The sequence below is a fragment of the Penicillium argentinense genome (genome assembly GCF_028826775.1).
Source record: "Penicillium argentinense strain IBT 30761 chromosome Unknown utg000004l_segment0_segment0, whole genome shotgun sequence".
NCBI classification, from domain to species: domain Eukaryota; kingdom Fungi; phylum Ascomycota; class Eurotiomycetes; order Eurotiales; family Aspergillaceae; genus Penicillium; species Penicillium argentinense.
This window is the reverse complement of record NW_026622663.1, coordinates 652,149-669,549: the sequence shown is the minus strand read 5'-3', so window position 1 is coordinate 669,549 and position 17,401 is coordinate 652,149. Positions and strand designations below refer to the sequence as shown.

Below are 17,401 nucleotides of genomic sequence, written 5' to 3'. Positions count from 1 at the left end.
TCTGTGACCACCTCGCCAAAAATCCTGGCTATATGTCGAAGAGATGGCTATCTTCCTCTGGGATGTTATATCTCCATTCGATGGAAGTAAAATGTTTTGATATTTATGGGGTCCGTTGATACGTCGGACAATCGTTCAAGAAGAGAAGGGAAGAGGAGCATCCGGTAAGTCCCTTGAATATCTGTTGGGACGCAGAGGATTCGATTGCCGTAAATGCTACATCATCTGTCACAAGCCATCGAAGTATGTTCTGTTCCAATAGAGCTCCGGTATCGCGGTCGAATCGGGACTTGGATATTGAAGCAATTGAGAGCTGTTTCGTCTCGCTGGAGCCCTCACACGGGTCCTCTGGATCGGACTTCTCAAAATTGTTGTGCTTGGCTAGGTGAGTCTTCATATTGCTTGTCAATGTTGCCCTCGTCGAATCTGTGGTATTCCAGACACAATGAATGCATTGAATCTCTCGATCCTCGAGCAGCTGTCGGCTTCGCCTGGATCGCCATTGCTTGCCCGGAAGAGGGGGTTACAGAATAATTACAGCGTACTCCCACGAAATTATTCCAATCTAACTTTTGTTCAAGGTACTCTGGCCAAGCGTCATGCCTTTGACCGGACATTGTCTTTGCGAGGCTGTGAGTTATGTCGCCAACGTGGCTGAGCCAGATCTTGTGGCTTACTGCCATTGTGATGACTGCCAACGTCAGAGTGGTTCGACTTACTGTGAGTAAATATTGCCTCCCTGGTTGGGAAGTTGTTGAGTTCAACAACTCATTTAGCTTTGGCAGCGTTTCTTTTCATTGTCCCGAAGGACAAGGTTACCATAAACGGCCACGACCGAACTTTCAGTAGTCCAGGCAGCTCCGGATATGCTGTTCTCTGTCAATCGTGCCCCTAGTGTGGTAGCCCCCTATTTGTCGAAGCTCTCAGTTTGCCTGGGGAGCTAGCCATCAAAGGCGGTTCTTTGAGCAGATGTCAAAAGGAAACGTTAAAACCAGTTGGTGTCTACCATACTCTGGGTTTAGTGTTGAGGCTAATGTATATCGCTAGACCACTGATAATCTTGGTGGCTAATAAGCTGCCATTTGCCAGGTGCATTTGTCAAATGCGTACTGGCATATGCCTGAGTAAAATTTTTTTTTTTTTTTTAAAATTTTTTATTTTTTTTTTTGGACTGATTCTTCATTTCCATGGCTCATTGTAAGGCCGTTGGCCCTGACTTCCTTCGGCTCTTTCTACCTTTATGATGTCTACCCCAGAGTGGGATCGGGGATAACGTCACAGGATACATTATATATGACATATATTCTAAATTTCAGCATAATCAGAGTGAAATTTAGAGTGGAAGCTGATTTCAAATTCACTGCACCACTGTATCTGCAAGGCATATCCAATTCACTTAGCAAGAATTGACGCGGTGATGATAAATGACAGTAGTCGGAACGAGGAGACAACTCAATCACCGAAAACCCATTAAACAAACCATCAGCGTCTCAACCCAATGGTGCTTAGATCCGCATCCAACGCAAGCGCCTCCTTTTTAGCCATCAACTCGGTTACATCCCAGTGGCTTGCCAAGAACTTTCCCTTCAAGAAATCTGCCTCTTGGCCAGCCAACCAGACAACAAACTGACCTGGCAGGTCTTCCTCATTCCAATCAAACATATCTTCAGTCATTCCCGCTGCTGCACCTGCCTGTGTGCAGACGGCGCCAGGATGTAAGGTATAGACGTGTAGTTCTGGGTGCTTAATTTGCACGTGATGCATCAAAAATGAGAAGGCATCTTTGCTAGCGCCGTATGGGCCTGTTTGTGGAAAGAGCATATAGGACGCGTAGCTGGTAATATCCACAATGACCTTGCCTTCCGACGTTCAAGTTGCCGAACACGTTTGTTTCAAAAATTGCCTTTACTTCCAAGGACGGAGTTTTGGAAAGTGGTTTGTCGGCCTTTGCAAGGGCGGCGGATGTTACGAGCACATCGATGTCTTTGTTTCGCGCGTCCTGTCGGACAGAGGAGAATACTTTCTGAATTCCGGTTTCGTCTGTGATGCTAACTGCATACACGAGGAACTGGATGTTCGGAAATGTAGCAGAGAGCTCTGAAAACGCTCTTTGAAGTGTCTCCTCACGACGAGCAAGAAGCACAATAGTCGATGCTCCAGCGATGGCGAAATTCCGAGCCATGGCGAGACCAATACCGGTGGCACCACCAGTAATCACAGTCGCTCTCCCGGTAGCTGAGCTTGTTGGCTTCTGAGGATCGATTGCAGAATACGGCGCCCCGGTGTAAAGTCGAGATGAACGATAGCTTATCACGGACATTCATGGTGCTGGAATGATTTTTGCAGCTTCAAAAGTCAAGTAAGGAAATCGATGGATCTCTGATGCAAATGTTTCTACTTCTAACGCCCTTATATATGCAAGCCATAGTCTAAGCAGAACAAATTTTGCTTTCGTAGTTATTATTCAACAATTATAACGAATTGAGTATATCTGACTGACAAATTCGGCACTGTCTATGACGATTTGACTAATAAACTTAGAGTTGCCTGTATGTACCTTGGTTAACGCACCCACACATGGTTAGTGCGGATGAGAACGGTCTGGGGTGCTTGGCACAAATTGTCTTCCCATAGTTAGTTACGTTAATGTGGTGACTGATAGTATTAATAATAATTTAGGCAGCACACAGACGCTAATTTTGGATAAGTTAACGATATCTGGTGGGAAGGATGATTTGTTATGCATAACTATCCTTGCCAGTTTGCTTATCAAGCAGCGTAGCCCCCACCTACCTTGCTTGCCATACTGTATACCTGACAATCCCTCCTAACAATGCTAACTCAGATGATTACACAGAAGCGCCTCATTTAATTACAGCATTATTAGCCTGCTCCAATAACACGTTCTACGATACTTGCCCCAGAATTCTGTTGCTTCAAAAGGATGCCTCGCCAAGCGATAACCGTTTCCCAAAAAGCCTCGCTCCGGGCCTATCATGAATCAAACCCCTCCTCGACACAAATCGCTACGCCGATGGTTTCGCCAACAATACGATCGAAAAATTTCCCAGTCAAGTGTGTCCGAAATTTTATCAGCTCGATATCAAACTCTTGATCGCCCCATGTACCAGCAGCATTTCCATGATGCAAAAAGACGCCGTTTAGAACGCCGGCCTCTAGTTGAAGCTGCCCTCCAGCAATAGCTCGAGGAAATAAGCGATCAAGCTATGATAACTGCTGATATGCTACGAGAAATGGCGCAGTGGTTTTTCCACAGGATCCCAGAATACCGAGGGATGACTCTACCAAAATTCGGCAACAGTTGGATTGTAAAGTTCAGAGCTCGACATACGGCATCATCACATATGTCGGAAGGCAGCGCTCATGCTCCTCCAGACCGATATACACGCCAAATAAGACACATGCTCTCTGCGTATCAGCCTCAGGACCAGTATTTGTGCGTTGAGACGAGTTTCTATTGGAAGAGGGTCTGTGCTTACTCAAGTGCCGATTTCTCGACTAGAAGAAAAGCGAACGTGACTTTCGGCTCTGCTCTGTACAAGTATGGATGGCTGGTGTCGGCTACCACCTTGGTACATTGGCAGAAACCCTACTTTTTCGTGCCGTCCATTCTGCGGGCAGCCGTATACAGTCATTAGATATGATCTGGAGATACAATATCTCAGCTAAGGTGACAATAAACGCCTTCCGAGAGTTCCTGCACTAGTTTGATTTCTCGTTTGGTCGGCAGAAATGTTGCTCTTCTGCTTGATGCACTTTCGGCACGACGACTTGTTGCCAATTCTCAGCTACAAGATTCTCGAAGTATTAGCCTCACAAACATTACTATTATCTGGTTACCACCATCCTGCACAGATGCATACAATCAAATAAAGCAAGAAGTAACGGGGCTATGGAAGACCTTCTATCGCAGATACTGGGTGCAATTTATCTGCAACCAGCTCAGTGCTCATCGAGACCCGCTCACAACCATGAATGTCATGAAAGTAGTAACGTGGGCTTGCTATGCTTGGCATGTTGATGGGATCTCGCAAAATATCCGAAATTGCTTCAGCGGATCTGGGTGGCTTGATATTCCCGTAGGGGATCAAGCCGATGCGGAACAGGAAGAACTCATGGCGGCCAGGCAGTGGCTATGGCGCAGTGTTGAAAAGCTCGAACAAATAAATTTTATCCACAAGGCTATGGAGGTTAATACCTTCATAAATCCTCCTTTTGAGTCTTCTGAGAGGGCATTTATCGAGGAGGAGCAGATGGCAACTCAAGCCAGCTCCGTCGAAATTCCAGAGGGTGACTCAGATGAAGAGGTAGAATAAAGTCCACGGACCTCACTACATTAATCGCTGGATGTCATATCAAGTCTGCAACTTTCCGAGGAGCAGGTTGAGGGGTTGCTGCAGCGCCATTATTTTCTTTGGCCACGATGAGTAAACTTGTTTAGAGATATGATATACATGGCGTAAAGGCTGGAATATTTAGTGGGCTTGTCACCCCCCGAGATACATCAGGTGGCGGATTCAAATCGAGTCGGTAAATCGACAGCAGTACAGTACAGTACCTTTTGGGAACTACGCAGATATATGAAGCCAGTACGCCAGTGTGCGCTGTTCTGTACAGTATTCGCTATATAATGTATAGACTGAATTTCTATTATATCGTGGCAATTGATCTTCCACGTCGCTTCACCCTAAAGACTGACGTCGCGTACGAACCGCCGGGCGGCACCCACTTTCACGCCACGCTTGACAAAGCCTGGGTCTTCCGATTTCGTTTAAACTGTTTGCGTTTCTTGGAAGATTCTAATTCTCTGCTTACACTTTCGAGACGCAGGTATGTAACTTATTCTCCTAACCATTTGTATTCCTTAATACTGGAATAGTAATATTCCGGTGGCATCCTAATATAGTTCCTTCTGGCGTAAGGAGCCGAGAAACAATGAAAGAGTGTAGGTGGTGACACCGATTTCCGAAAGTACAGTACAGGGGTTGCAACTACAAAACCTAAAATCTACAGCAAAATCTCAAGACAAGGTATGAAAGATCAAAGGAGTAAAGATTGAGCACATTGTTTCAATGTGATTATTGTAAAAGCCCCAAGCTACCACGGGCAAACGCCCCCGGTCGCCCTAGAGGCATCCATGGATGGAAGAATCAAAGATAGAATAAGATAGTAAGATAATCTCGAAAGAAAGGAGCAAATCAAAGCAAAATAGATCCAGCAGAAGCACGCTGGGCAATAGAACCTAACACCTCGCTTGCATTCGGAATGTCATTGACCAACAGCGTTGTCATGTGCGTTCGTTCATTTCTCGTCTATGATTTGCATGTGTCGTCGTCTTGCACATTTTGAGTCGTTGGTTCGAAGAATAGAATCATTTCTTCCTCAACCCTTTCCTTTGTTCTGTCAAGAAAAGAGGTAGGTGGGTGAGGAGGGTGGGTGCCGAAGAGAAATTGGCGAGTTGATGGACAATTGAAAGGAAATTGTAGAGAGTGGATCGCGATAACCGGAGAGTAATCACAGTGGAGTTTTTGGTGATTTTCGTGGATATTTTCGTGGTTTTTTTGTTTGTGGTTTTGTTGGTTTTTTCTGGTGCTTCTCGGGCCAGACGGCCACTCGAGAGCGGATATCGAAAGGAAAAGAACAGATCTGTCGAGTATGTGTAGAGAATGTATGTGCATCGTGATCGGTCGACAATGCCAGGAACAACGACTGTCCATATTCACAGTGGCCAGTCGACCCGATGCAGAAAAGGAAAGTTTAACGAAGGTCGTTTCCAATTGAGTCGGTGGTGATCAATTTGCAGTCCACGATCTAGATATCGCAGAATCAATATCTTCATCGATGCAGAAGATCAATCAATCAAGGCACACAAAATTGAAAATTATCGAAACCAAATCGGAAATAAAAGCAGCCCATCACAGTTGTTTCTCTTCGGTTGGGTGAGTATGGTGTGTATTGGCAATTTTCGGGGAAGCGACAGGCTCAAGAGTTCAGGATCGGAACTCGAGCCCATCTCGAAACTCATATCGTTACAGTCGTCAAAGGCCGTTGCTGTCATGAAAAAAGGAGCTGCGAAAAGGGAGGGGTTTCAGAGATAAACCCCCCGCATGTATCTCGTTCAAGTCATTATGCAGAGGGGGAAAAGTTTCGCAAACGAATCGGCGCCACAAGAACGGAAAACTCGGGAGACAGCAGAAAAAAGAGAGGACGCGCGCTTTAGTTGCGCGTAAAAGGCATGCTCAGGATTTGCCGGCGGATCCGCTCGGCGTCGGTCAGACCCTCCTCAAATGGGTTCTGCAGCGATGGGACCGACGGCTTCCCCTGCTCCTGGATGGGAGTGGAGCTGCCCGCGGGACCGGTGTAGGGCGGGATACCACCGCTGGAGAAAGGGTCCGACAGAGACGGTGCGTGTCGAATGTATCGGCCAGGAGCTTCGCTACGCTTGAACCCTCCCTCCACTTTGAATGGAGAGCCAAGTCGCTTGATATTCTCCCCGCCCAGGTTCAGGAAGGCGTTGACGGGAGGCTTCGAGACCGGAGTGGTTTCTTCCGGCTCGGCCTGGGAGGAGTTGAGCGAGGAAGGAGGAGAGAACAGCTGGCTGACATCGCGAGCACCAACAGCACCGGTCGTGGCCCCACGGTTGCGGATGCGGACACGGCCGTGACCAATATCTTGGAATTTGTTGTCGTGCATGTAGTCCGACAGGCGTCGGTGCACCTCCTCCTCGGAAGGATCCTTCCCAACGTACACATCGCTCGAAAACACATCATCCGTTTCCTTGGGTGTCCAGTGGATGTGGGTGTTGCGGCGCATGCGGCGGCCAGGGACGTGGACAGTCTCACGGCGAGGTGCCGATGGGAGGTCGGACACTTGGCGGTTCGACCCTCCGGGACCCCAGGTGCTGTACACGAACGGTGACCCAAGGCGCGGCGGGATGTTGTAAGGTTGAGGGCGGAGATATTGGTTGGAGGAGGAAGGTTGAGAGAAGGTCGTCCTGGGGCTGGTCTTGGGGCTGGCGGCAGTGAGAGTGGCCGTCGGAATGGGACTGTTGAACCATTCGGTCGACTGGTCCACCGGTGGCTGGGCCAATTGCGCCAGCGGAGTCGGGTCGAACGAGGCAGCGAGCGAGACACCCAGATCGCGAGTTGCGTAGGTGGTGCAGCTCCCTTCGGCGAAGGTGTGCACACGGGACTCGGCGTTACCGAGCATATCGGCGACCGGCTCGGGGCTGCGGGACTGCATCATGCGCTGGTAGTGCGGTGCGATGCAGAACTTGCGCCGGCAGAGGTGCTTGAGACGGCTGCGCGTCTTCGCATCGGATTTGGGCCAGACCGACCTGGACGACTTCTGCTCATCAGCCCTAGGGGTGGAGCTTCCGCTGCGGTCGGCAATTGGCAGGGTGGAGGTCAAGCGCTGTCGCTTCTTTTCCCAGGTGCGCTTCGCTTGGCGCGCAACTCGCGACGTTACTCCCAGGGGTGGGATGCTACCCGGCGTCATTTTGAAGGGAGTCATCGTAGGATCTTGCAAGTAGAGCTGGTAGGTATTCCACAGGTGGTTGTCCATGTCTCGCGTCCAGGACTTGTCCTTGACCTGCGTGCGCTGCACCTTCTGCTTCTTGGGCAGCGTCGGAGAGGACATTTCGGGCTCCTTGGGGATCTCCAGCGGGAAATAAGCGTCGAGGTCGCTTTCAGCGCTCGTACAGCTGCCGCCTCCGATGGACGGTCGCGATGCATAGGTCTCGATCGATTCGACCGAGGAATCGGACAGGTTGGAGCACGCGGAGCCGGGTCGTTGAATGCTATTCGCCAGCGGCGTCTGATCCCAGGAGGGCCACGGGTTGGTGCCATCGCGCGATTCACAGGGCGTGCCACGAATCTGAGCCGGGGGCGTCTTGAAACTCATGCGCTCGTGAGGCGGCGCGAGATATCGGCTGTCGTTGACGTTGGCGGGCACCGCGGTGTATGGCCCATCATATGACGTACTTTGCTGGGGAACTTCAATCGAGGGCAATGGCACATCTTCGGTGCCTGACCCTTGGAATCGGAAAAGATCGAGATCCATCCGAGCGCATACATCGGTTCCGGAGCGCACGCGGACGCGGGGTAGACGGCAGCTGGAGAAGGAGTGGCGCGGAGCCCTGGGAACGTCGACATGGCGAGAGGGACGCTCGGGGGTTCGAGGCTCCTCCGTTGCGCCGTCGGCGGCCAGCGACGGGAACGTAAAGTTCTTGGGAAGTGTGCGAGAAAGCTGACGTTGAGCCATGACGGAATCGATCGTGCCGATTCTCACGGTCTCTGTCCAGAATGTGGGGGAGGGGGTCGATTTGAGGGGGGAAACTTTTGGGTAATGTCGGCGTCGCCCGAGGTAGGTGAACTTCAGTATCGCGATCTCGATTCGGAGCGCGCCAGTCGTGTATTTTTTTTTTCTTTGTGGGAGAGTAGATTGGTCGTGAGTCGTGATGGAGAAAAAGAAAGGGGAGAACGAAAGCGCGGGAGCGGTGTCAAGGAAATAAGGCGGCGATGGCACTGAAGTCGTTTCGTGTGATCGTGTGGTGCCTGCGGAATGCGCGAACTGAATATCACCAGATCACATCTGCGAGCCCATCCCGTCGTGACAACAGGGAGGGGTCATCACCGAACGCCCGACACAAAAGAAAAAGAGAAGCTGCGACGGTCTCGCAGGGGGGGGGGGAAAGCGAAAGGGAATAGGAAAGGGAAGGGGAGGAGGTGAAGAGAAGGGGGAGGTTGGGCGCCCAGAGAGTGAGGCGTTCGGGGGGGTCGCAGGTCGCAGGTACCTGGCGGGCGGCGTGTGTGCGGGCGCGGGTCGCGGTACTCAGTACACTACGACAGTACTGACGGAGAGTCTTCAGGGCCCACCGATTCCAGCGCTACGAAAGTACGGTGAAATTTATTCTCTTCTTCAAGCTGTTCAGAGGAATGTGTTGGGTTTGTTTATTTTCTCGAGTCTGGGAGGCCTGCAGGGACCTTACGTGGTGCAGATGCAGCTCAGTCATGAGGGTATACTCCTCCCTTCATCACGATTCTCAGGTCTACGAGGTATCCGCCAGTCCTTCCAGTCCTTCCAGTAAATGCTGTATTGATCATTTCAGGGCCGGGGGGGCTGAACGCACCATTAAAATTGCCGGAGCTCAGTCCCCACGGGCGATCGTGCCAGTGCTCGGTTAGGCCCTCGCCCGTGGTCTTTTCTCTGTTACCACAATGCTTTGCTTCCCCTCGAGTACCTCGTTGAATCTGCAAGGGCTGATCTTCCCGGGTGATGTCCAGTGCAGCCGTGCAAAATCCCGAGTTGCGGCGTTTGCATCTACCTGCTTCCACACGAGGCCCAGCACGGTTCACCTGTTCGAGGTCCTTGATGAAGGCATTGCCATAATAAGATGGCCGTGCTCGCTAATTTTTCTAGAAAAAAAAGGGGGAGATCCAGGCCGATCATGGCGATTTTGGATTTCGATTGTGCGGTGTGTACTTTCTCCCGCCTTAGGGTCGTTCTCTTACTCGCAATATAACCTCATCCGGCCTGCTCCACCCGCGACGCGACGCGTCGCGTCGCGGGTCGTGTCGTGTTTTGTGACGGTAACAAAACGGTCAGCTGACGCGCATCCATCAAGCAACCTACTAACTCGTTAGGGCTGACAGCTTACGGAGGACAAGCTGGGTAGCTGCACCATCCACGAGGATTTATCGTACACTCTGCATCGACACCCGGACCTGATGGCAATCCAATCTCGAGGTCACGAAGTCACCGTGTCAGCGCATCTCAATACATCCACATCTACTCACATTCTCCTAAAGCTACTAGGTAATGCTAACCGCTGATCTACTCTGGAATAAGCTTTTGTCAGATCAATAGTTAGTCGCTATATCCTTTGGCACGCCTGATCCGAGAACTAAATAAGCTGCTTATGCATGCCCAGCAACAGCAACAAGCTATAGCAATCATAAAAACAAATCCTGCATATACCTGCAGCCGTGGATCCTACTCACCCAGCGCCGCCAGGTCGATCTCTGGCTCGCGGGACCGGAACAACAGCTCAACCGTTGGGTCCGTGATGATCTCCGTGCCATGCTCAAAGTTTGCCGGCCGTCCGCGGTCCTCCTTCAGTTGCCAGTCGTACTTCAGCAGCAGGTGAATCAGAAAGATCTTGGTCTCGTTGGCCGCGAAGAATCGGCCCGGACACGCGTGTACCCCGTGCCCGAATCCGAAACTCTCGGTCGTCGTCGTCACGAACTGGAATCGTTGCTCGTTGCCGGGTTGTTGGCGTTTGTTGTAGAAGCGGTAGCCGTTGTATGTGCCGGCATCCGGGTAGATTGATTCGTCGTGGTTGACGTGTGCGGAGACACCGAGGGTTGCGCCCTTGGGGATCACCGTGCCGTCTGAGAGGGGGATTTCGGCTAGTGCGAGGCGGTTTAAGGAGACTATCTATCGTGTCAGCAAATGGTTCTTCACCTCCACCTGAGCGGAATCATGCTTGAGTCCTTACCCATTGACACCGGGCTGAGTCGCTGCGTCTCTTTCATCACGCTATCCATCAGCTTCAACTTCAGCAGACTGGTCTTCTTCAGGCATCCATCCTCAGCCACAACGGCCCGGATCTCATCACGGAGCGGCTGCATCAATTCCGGGTGCGCAGCCAGGTCGTACATGATATTCGTGAAAAGGTTCGATGTGGTATGAATCGCAGCCAACGACAGCGCCATCTGAGCATGCGCAACATTAACAGTGCGATTCAACGACTCCGAGATCTCATCAATCCAATCCAGCGTATCAACCTGACGACTCTCATCCTGCGGCAACTTGCCCTGGCGAATCAGCTCGCGACGCTGCAGCTCCTTATCGATGATCGAGCGGCCCAGCACGAGATTCTTGCGCAGCTTCTGTGCGCTGGGGAGGAAATTGTGCACGAGCGGACGGAGGATACTGGGCCACTGGCGCAGCTCGCGGGCGGCATTGAAGGCGTTGATGGCGTAGTTGACTGAGATGTCAATCCAGTCTTCGTTCCGCGCGACTTCCCGACCCAGGAAGGCCCGTGTCGAGACCCGGGCAACGACGTACGGGATCTTTGCAGCAAAGTTGTACGAAACCCATTCTGCATTACCGATCAGCATTGGGGGTTTCGTCTTGGTTTGGGATGCATGGCGTACCGTTGGATGGGGAAACATTTCCTTCGCTACGTCGGCGCTCTCTTGCGAAAGGGGGATGGTCAATGAGCCTGGTATAGATGTTAGTAAGGAAAAGAAAAGGAAGAGACGAAAAGCGGGGTTCGCATACCCAGCGATTGAGTCAACTTAGTCCGCACCATATCGACCAGCACCTTATTTCCATTCCCTTGATGAAAAGGCTCAAACCCGGGAATCCGATTCTCGAAGAACATCTACGGGCGTCAACTGCGATGCTCTTCTCGTCCAAGATCGAAACACCTACCTTCGCCGTCGCCCCCTCAAAAGACAAGCTGGGGTGATTCTTGATCTCATCGATAAACTTAGGATGCAAAACCACCAACGGCTTCTGCCCCATCACCTGAAAGATATCCGCACCCTTCACTCGATCAGCATGAGGTCGTGAGTTCGTGAAGTTTGTCCTACCTTGGCGAATCCCTCGCGGATCAACTCTCGCGCGCCCGACGTGAAGCGTGCCCGCGCCTTCTTGTTGAAGAGATCATACCACGTCCTCCCCACGACGGGTATCCGGAAATGGGGAATCTCGTCTGCTAAATCTTGCCAGAAGGCTGAGATGAACACGGCGAGTAGAGCGACATATGCGCCCTGGACCACATAGGGGCTGTTAAGGAGCTCGGCTAGGACCGCCATGGCTATGCGAGCATGAACAGCGACAGATGAAGTATGAAGTAGTAAAAACAGAGGGTGGAATTGAAAATTTGGAACAATGCTATTGATTAATATTGAATGGAGTACCCCCCAGTTTCCACACAGGTTATCGAGGCACCGAACTGACCAGTCAGGACGGCCGTGTTGTAGATTGCGTACTCGGGACTTGGACAGCCGGTGCAGAGGCCCCACTGCATGACGATCGGAAGCGGTTGGCGCCGAAATCAGGGCGATCTGTGAAGAATCGGTCTAGCGGTCTGAGCGTCCGGATGGTGCGATTCCGAGATGCTGGTGCTGTGATTTGAGGAAGCTGAACGAGAACGAAGGCCAGCTTTTCCTGAACAGGCATCTGGAGAATTGGGACTGAGTCTGTTTCCAAGCCGTCTCGGATGCAGCAAGAGGTGTCGCCAACCCTAGATGCCGGGGATGGGACGAGTGCTATCCGAGATCAATGGCCTAATGGAGAGGTGTGCATTGATTAATGTGTCTGTGCTGGTGTTGGTGGTGTTAACGTAGGAGGTTATAAGTATATTGTACATGAAATATACTATGTATATTCTAGATGGGTGCCGCTCTGCCATCCGCAGCCGACTGAGTAACCGTCTGAGTACACCGCCTCGTCCATACACAGAATAAAATATAGCACCAAAAATTGAGTGCCATGCATCATTTATTAAACTGTCATTCTGCACCAGCACAATGGAGTAGTGATTTGTCGCATCAGCACCTTGTCCCATCACATACCTGCACTTTTACGGTTGTAGGCCAGCGTGTGTCAGCGGTAACCGCCAAGCCCCCGCATTCATCCTCGCCTCCCCGCAACTTCTCCTCTTCGCCAACGACACACGATGGGAGACTTCGGCGCTGTGACCCAAACCCAAACGTCCACGCCAGCAGGCACGCCCTGTCCCGCGCCCACGTCTAGAGAGATATCCGTCCTAATCACGGGTTTTGGGGTGAGTGATCTGCACCCGGATCTCGCGATCCCGATCCGAGACTCCATGTCCCTCTCTAACTCCATCAGCCCTTCAAAACCAACCTGGTCAACGCCTCCTACCTAATCGCATCCTCGCTCCCATCCTCCTTCGCCTACCCAACCAAAGATGGCATCGACCGTCGCGTCTCGCTCCATGTCCACCCAACCCCCATCCCGGTAGCATACGCCACAGTTCGGGAAACCCTACCGACGATCCTGGAAGAGTACGCTGCCGCGCACGATAATCGACGCCCAGATCTCATCATCCACATCGGCATCGCCTCGCCGCGCCTGTACTACTCCGTAGAATCATTGGCGCACCGCGACGACTACAACATCACCGATATCAACGGGCGCTCCGGCTACGAGGACGGCGAAAAGCGGTGGAGAGGACTGGGGCTGCCGCCAATCTTAAAGCCTGGCCCTGCGGACCCATCCACCCCGGGCGTGCTGTCCAACCCGTCTCCACCGGGCGACCACTTCTTGGAATGCTGGAAGGAGCTCGCGCCGCCTGATACGGATATTCGCATCTCCCATGATGCCGGCCACTACCTCTGCGACTTTATTTACTATACCAGTATGTCGCTGGCGTTCCGGGCGGGTCATGATCGGAATGTGCTCTTTTTGCATGTTCCCGGTGCGTCGGAGGATGCGAATATCGAGCGCGGTCGCAAGGTTGCTATTGCTCTTATCAAGAGTATGGTTACTTGCTGGATTGATGAGAAGCATGTCGCTGTTTAGAGGTGTCCAAGACTCGTAGAAGTTCGTTACATACTCACATTATGATACATTTCGGGCGCATCATCCAGTTGGAACGGTGATTGCGTTGACCTTTCTGTGTTTCTTTCGGTGCTTTGCATGATGCGCGCATGGTGTTGGGGCGATCTCTCCTTTTCATATTCCCCGATCCAATCTGATTGATCTTGTTAATATCCGTTAGCGCGAATAAACATTCTACATACTTCATCACTGAAGTAGTACGTACCATAAGGTACAAGTAGTATTTCATCCCCACATTCCTGCGCGGGGCCAGCACCGGCTAAGCGGCTTAGCAATCCGCCTCGTTCCAGCCCCCCAACTTTTGCTCCATTTGATGTCATCCCAGTCCAGATATTACAGTGTATACTTGATCTTACTTTTTCCCAAGACCAGCAGCAGCAGCAGCAACAACAGCAACAGCAACAGCAACAACCCTACCACTGTGACACTGCGCATGCAAGAGTCGCAATGCTAGACTCAACAGCTACCCCCGCAGGCCTAGTCCTAGCCCTGGGCCTTCTCCTCCTCCCGTTCCTTTTCCACCTCCAAAAAGAAGGCTGGCCAAGGCCTAAAAACCTCAACCTCCACACCTTCCTCCCCCGCCTCCGCCTCCGCCCCAACCAATCCAGCGAAATAATCTCACTACGCATGTACCCCATAAAATCCTGCCGAGGCTTCGAAGTCACCTCCACAACCCTAAAAGAACACGGCCTCGACCTGGACAGACGCTGGATGTTAGTCGACGCATCTACGCACGAATTCCTAACAATCCGGCAAATCCCCGACATGACGCGCATCTCCACAGCACTCTCACCCGACGGCTCGGAGCTAATCATCTCCATCCCCATCACGAAGAGCCGTAATAAAACCATCCAAATTCCCAGCCACCCCACGCCTGAATGGCTGGAAACAAATACGACGATCGCCCCGGTCAAAATCTGGGACAATGATACGGATGGCTACGTGCATGGCAGCGAAATAAATGACCCGTTCTCCGCGTTCCTGGGCCGGGATGTCTGTCTTGTGTACAAGGGTCCCACGCCGCGCGTGTTGAAGGGAAATGGGGCACCGAGTTTACTGGGTCGTGTGCAGACGACGGGCTTCCCAGACGTTTTTCCCGTTCTTATTGCGTCGGAGGCGTCACTGAAAGAACTGAACGGGAGGTTGGAGAAGATCGGCGTTGATCCTATTACCGTTGAGCGATTCCGGCCGAATATCGTGGTGAGAGGGGAGGCGCCTTGGGTTGAGGATTCGTGGAAGACGGTGCGGATCCGAAGGGGTGGGGAAAGCAGCAATAACAGAAGTGGAGCTGGATCGAAGTCAAGTGTACCTCTGGATCTGGATATCGTGGCTAGGTGCGCCAGGTGCCAGGTTCCGAATGTTGATCCCGAGACGGCGGCTAAGCATAAGAAGCAACCGTGGGATACGCTGATGTCGTATCGAAGGGTTGATGAGGGGATTAAGTGGAAGCCTTGTTTTGGAATGCTTAGTGCGCCGAGGAGTGAGGGGGTTGTGGAGGTTGGGATGTCGTTGGAGGTTTTGGAGGAGACGAGGGAGCATCGGTATATTACTGGGTTTTAGCTAGGGTGTAAAAGTGGGATTTAGCAGAGCATTTTGTTTTATTTCGATATCACGCGATTCTTAATAGTGTATGCTTAGTTCAAAACATATTACTCTGTCGGTCTATATATAGATCAATGGGAGGTCACAACACTCCACGTGTAGACTAACCAACATCGGACCCGCCCCCACAGATCTTCGTACCACGCTACCCCATCCTCACCCCGTTCGGGTCCTCCATTTCAACAACCCATCCATGCATGATGACAGTAAGTAACATTATAACCTATGTCCTATGGAGATGTGTTCCCCGGATTTCACCAGCCCAGTCCAACTAACTCGTCGCAGGACCAGCACTCGGACCCCCCAACCGGGGACCACCATCATCATCACCATCACCACGATCCACACACAGAGCCCATCCCAAACCCGCAGCCAGGATTAGACCATGCAGGTCAAAGCCTACACGGGATGAACTCATCGACCTATCAAACGTGGTACGGGACGTTTCCTGAAGACGACCCTGATGAACCACGTGCACCGATGTGTCTTACCCGTGGGGGAGAGTTGCAGGTCATCGTACTTGTGATGGTTATGTTGTTTATAGTGGTGTTTGTTTTTGCGAGGTTTACTTCTAGTGGGGGGTTTGATGGGATGTGAGGGTTCATATCTTTTATCCTGGCGGGTAGACAACCTATTCATGGTTTTGAATTTGACTACCTGAGACTGCCCTAGACATCTGGCTTGGTTCGGACTGGCTGCTAGGGTAATACGTCCGGCTCAGTCTACTGAGAAGGTAGACTAATTAGCATATTTAATCTCTGATCCCGGCTCAGGGCGCAGGAGATAGTAGTAGTTGGGGATGCTGTTGCAAATTGGTACCAGCAAAACCAAAGAGGTAAATAAGGGCTAATACAGAATTATGGCTCAGTTGAACCATCATCGGCAACTCACGGTAAAAACCGGCAAGGAATTTTCAAACTGAATCGCCAAATGCTGCCCTTTTCCTTCCTCGTGATTGGCCGAGGGTATGCATGGTGGCTTGCAGCGTAAGATCACCACCAAGGCTTTACCTTGTTCTTACAGTTCCAGGGTGAGATCTGATGGTGACTTATCTTATCTACACAGAAGATCACGGCTCAGTTCTCCACTACCGTTCACTCAATATGGAACTAAATCAATGGGCTCTACCCCCCTTCCTCTCTGTGATTGGCTATAGAATTTAAGCTTGAAACCTCATCCATGAGTTCTACCTTCTTTTTGTCCTACGAATGGCTATAGAAACAACTACTTCCAGCACTACCCACGAGCCTACACTGACCTGTGAAACTTCTATAAATGTTCTTGGAAGCTAATTATCTACTTTGCTTGAGCCATATAATCACGTTTTATAGGCGACGAAATAGACCATTTCGGTAGCAACTACTCAAAATTCTCAAGACTCAATACTCTCATTGCCTCCCCTCAAAGCCTCAGCAGCCCCGTCAAAATCACGGCTCATTCCCAAGCAGCACAGATCGAGCGGGTCGTGAAATATGGAACCAAATCAATGTCAAACGGATGGGCACTATCCTCCTCCTCTATAATTGGCTATAGCTGATGATAGCCTCGAGTTCCACTCCTTTGCCGCTTGACTGTACTGTAACACTGATTCTGGAAAGATGACCAGCAATGTGCTCCAGAGCGCTAAAGCCCGGGCAAAACTACGTCTCAGCTACATAATGGACCCACCAGCGAAAAGCGACATTAGGCAGCATCTTGAAACCAAATCGATGGGTGACGTCTTCTTCCCTATCCATGATTGGATATTGTCTATGGTAGCCCCAGGCACTGTCCCATCGCCACTTGATTGATTGCTGCTTCGGGTCTCAAGAGGCCGGGCAAAATCAGGGCGCAGCACCGAGTCGCCGATTCGCCGATTTGAAAAAATGAAACCAAACCAATGGACACCATCCTCCTCCCCCTCTACAATTGGCTAAAGTTGATGATAGCCGCAGCATAGCCCATTGCCTTGCCTTTGCTTGCATCATTCCTTCAGGGTTCTGCGCCCAACGCCTGTTCTAGACCGCGCCAGCAACGGCCCGGCTATCATGATTGGCTGAAAATCGAGCATTCAATGCCTCCAAGTTTTTCAAGATAGCTTAGTTTCACGGCTCAGAGCTTAACAGGTAACGCCCTGAATGAAACTAGAACAATTGCTAGAAGTTGGGTTGATTGTGCTTATTGGTTGGATGAAAACGGA

The 17,401-nt window shown here is 51.2% G+C and overlaps 7 protein-coding genes across 7 annotated transcripts; 4 read left to right on the top strand and 3 right to left on the bottom strand.

The window, feature by feature from the left end:
• Positions 1-599: 599 nt before the first annotated feature.
• Positions 600-895, top strand: N7532_003203 (GFA family protein; the record flags this gene model as incomplete). The annotated part of the gene is made up of 2 exons (XM_056615697.1): positions 600-720; positions 777-895. The coding sequence occupies 2 exons, from the start codon at positions 600-602 to the stop codon at positions 893-895; spliced, it is 240 nt and encodes a 79-aa protein (XP_056476054.1).
• A 587-nt stretch (positions 896-1,482) lies between these two features.
• N7532_003202 (SDR family NAD(P)-dependent oxidoreductase) lies at positions 1,483-2,320 on the bottom strand (the record flags this gene model as incomplete). The annotated part of the gene is made up of 2 exons (XM_056615696.1): positions 1,483-1,802; positions 1,855-2,320. The coding sequence occupies 2 exons, from the start codon at positions 2,318-2,320 to the stop codon at positions 1,483-1,485; spliced, it is 786 nt and encodes a 261-aa protein (XP_056476053.1).
• Positions 2,321-3,992: 1,672 nt separating this feature from the next.
• Positions 3,993-4,337, top strand: N7532_003201 (uncharacterized protein; the record flags this gene model as incomplete). Its single annotated transcript, XM_056615695.1, has 1 exon — positions 3,993-4,337. The coding sequence occupies one exon, from the start codon at positions 3,993-3,995 to the stop codon at positions 4,335-4,337; it is 345 nt and encodes a 114-aa protein (XP_056476052.1).
• A 1,900-nt stretch (positions 4,338-6,237) lies between these two features.
• Positions 6,238-8,283, bottom strand: N7532_003200 (uncharacterized protein; the record flags this gene model as incomplete). Its single annotated transcript, XM_056615694.1, has 1 exon — positions 6,238-8,283. The coding sequence occupies one exon, from the start codon at positions 8,281-8,283 to the stop codon at positions 6,238-6,240; it is 2,046 nt and encodes a 681-aa protein (XP_056476051.1).
• A 1,731-nt stretch (positions 8,284-10,014) lies between these two features.
• N7532_003199 (cytochrome P450) lies at positions 10,015-11,846 on the bottom strand (the record flags this gene model as incomplete). The annotated part of the gene is made up of 5 exons (XM_056615693.1): positions 10,015-10,454; positions 10,520-11,248; positions 11,308-11,410; positions 11,461-11,574; positions 11,622-11,846. The coding sequence occupies 5 exons, from the start codon at positions 11,844-11,846 to the stop codon at positions 10,015-10,017; spliced, it is 1,611 nt and encodes a 536-aa protein (XP_056476050.1).
• An 866-nt stretch (positions 11,847-12,712) lies between these two features.
• On the top strand, positions 12,713-13,581 carry N7532_003198 (putative pyroglutamyl peptidase type I; the record flags this gene model as incomplete). Its single annotated transcript, XM_056615692.1, has 2 exons — positions 12,713-12,820; positions 12,889-13,581. 2 exons carry the CDS (start codon positions 12,713-12,715, stop codon positions 13,579-13,581), a joined length of 801 nt encoding a protein of 266 aa, XP_056476049.1.
• A 486-nt stretch (positions 13,582-14,067) lies between these two features.
• On the top strand, positions 14,068-15,180 carry N7532_003197 (MOSC domain-containing protein; the record flags this gene model as incomplete). Its single annotated transcript, XM_056615691.1, has 1 exon — positions 14,068-15,180. One exon carries the CDS (start codon positions 14,068-14,070, stop codon positions 15,178-15,180), a length of 1,113 nt encoding a protein of 370 aa, XP_056476048.1.
• Between the last annotated feature and the right edge of the window lie 2,221 nt (positions 15,181-17,401).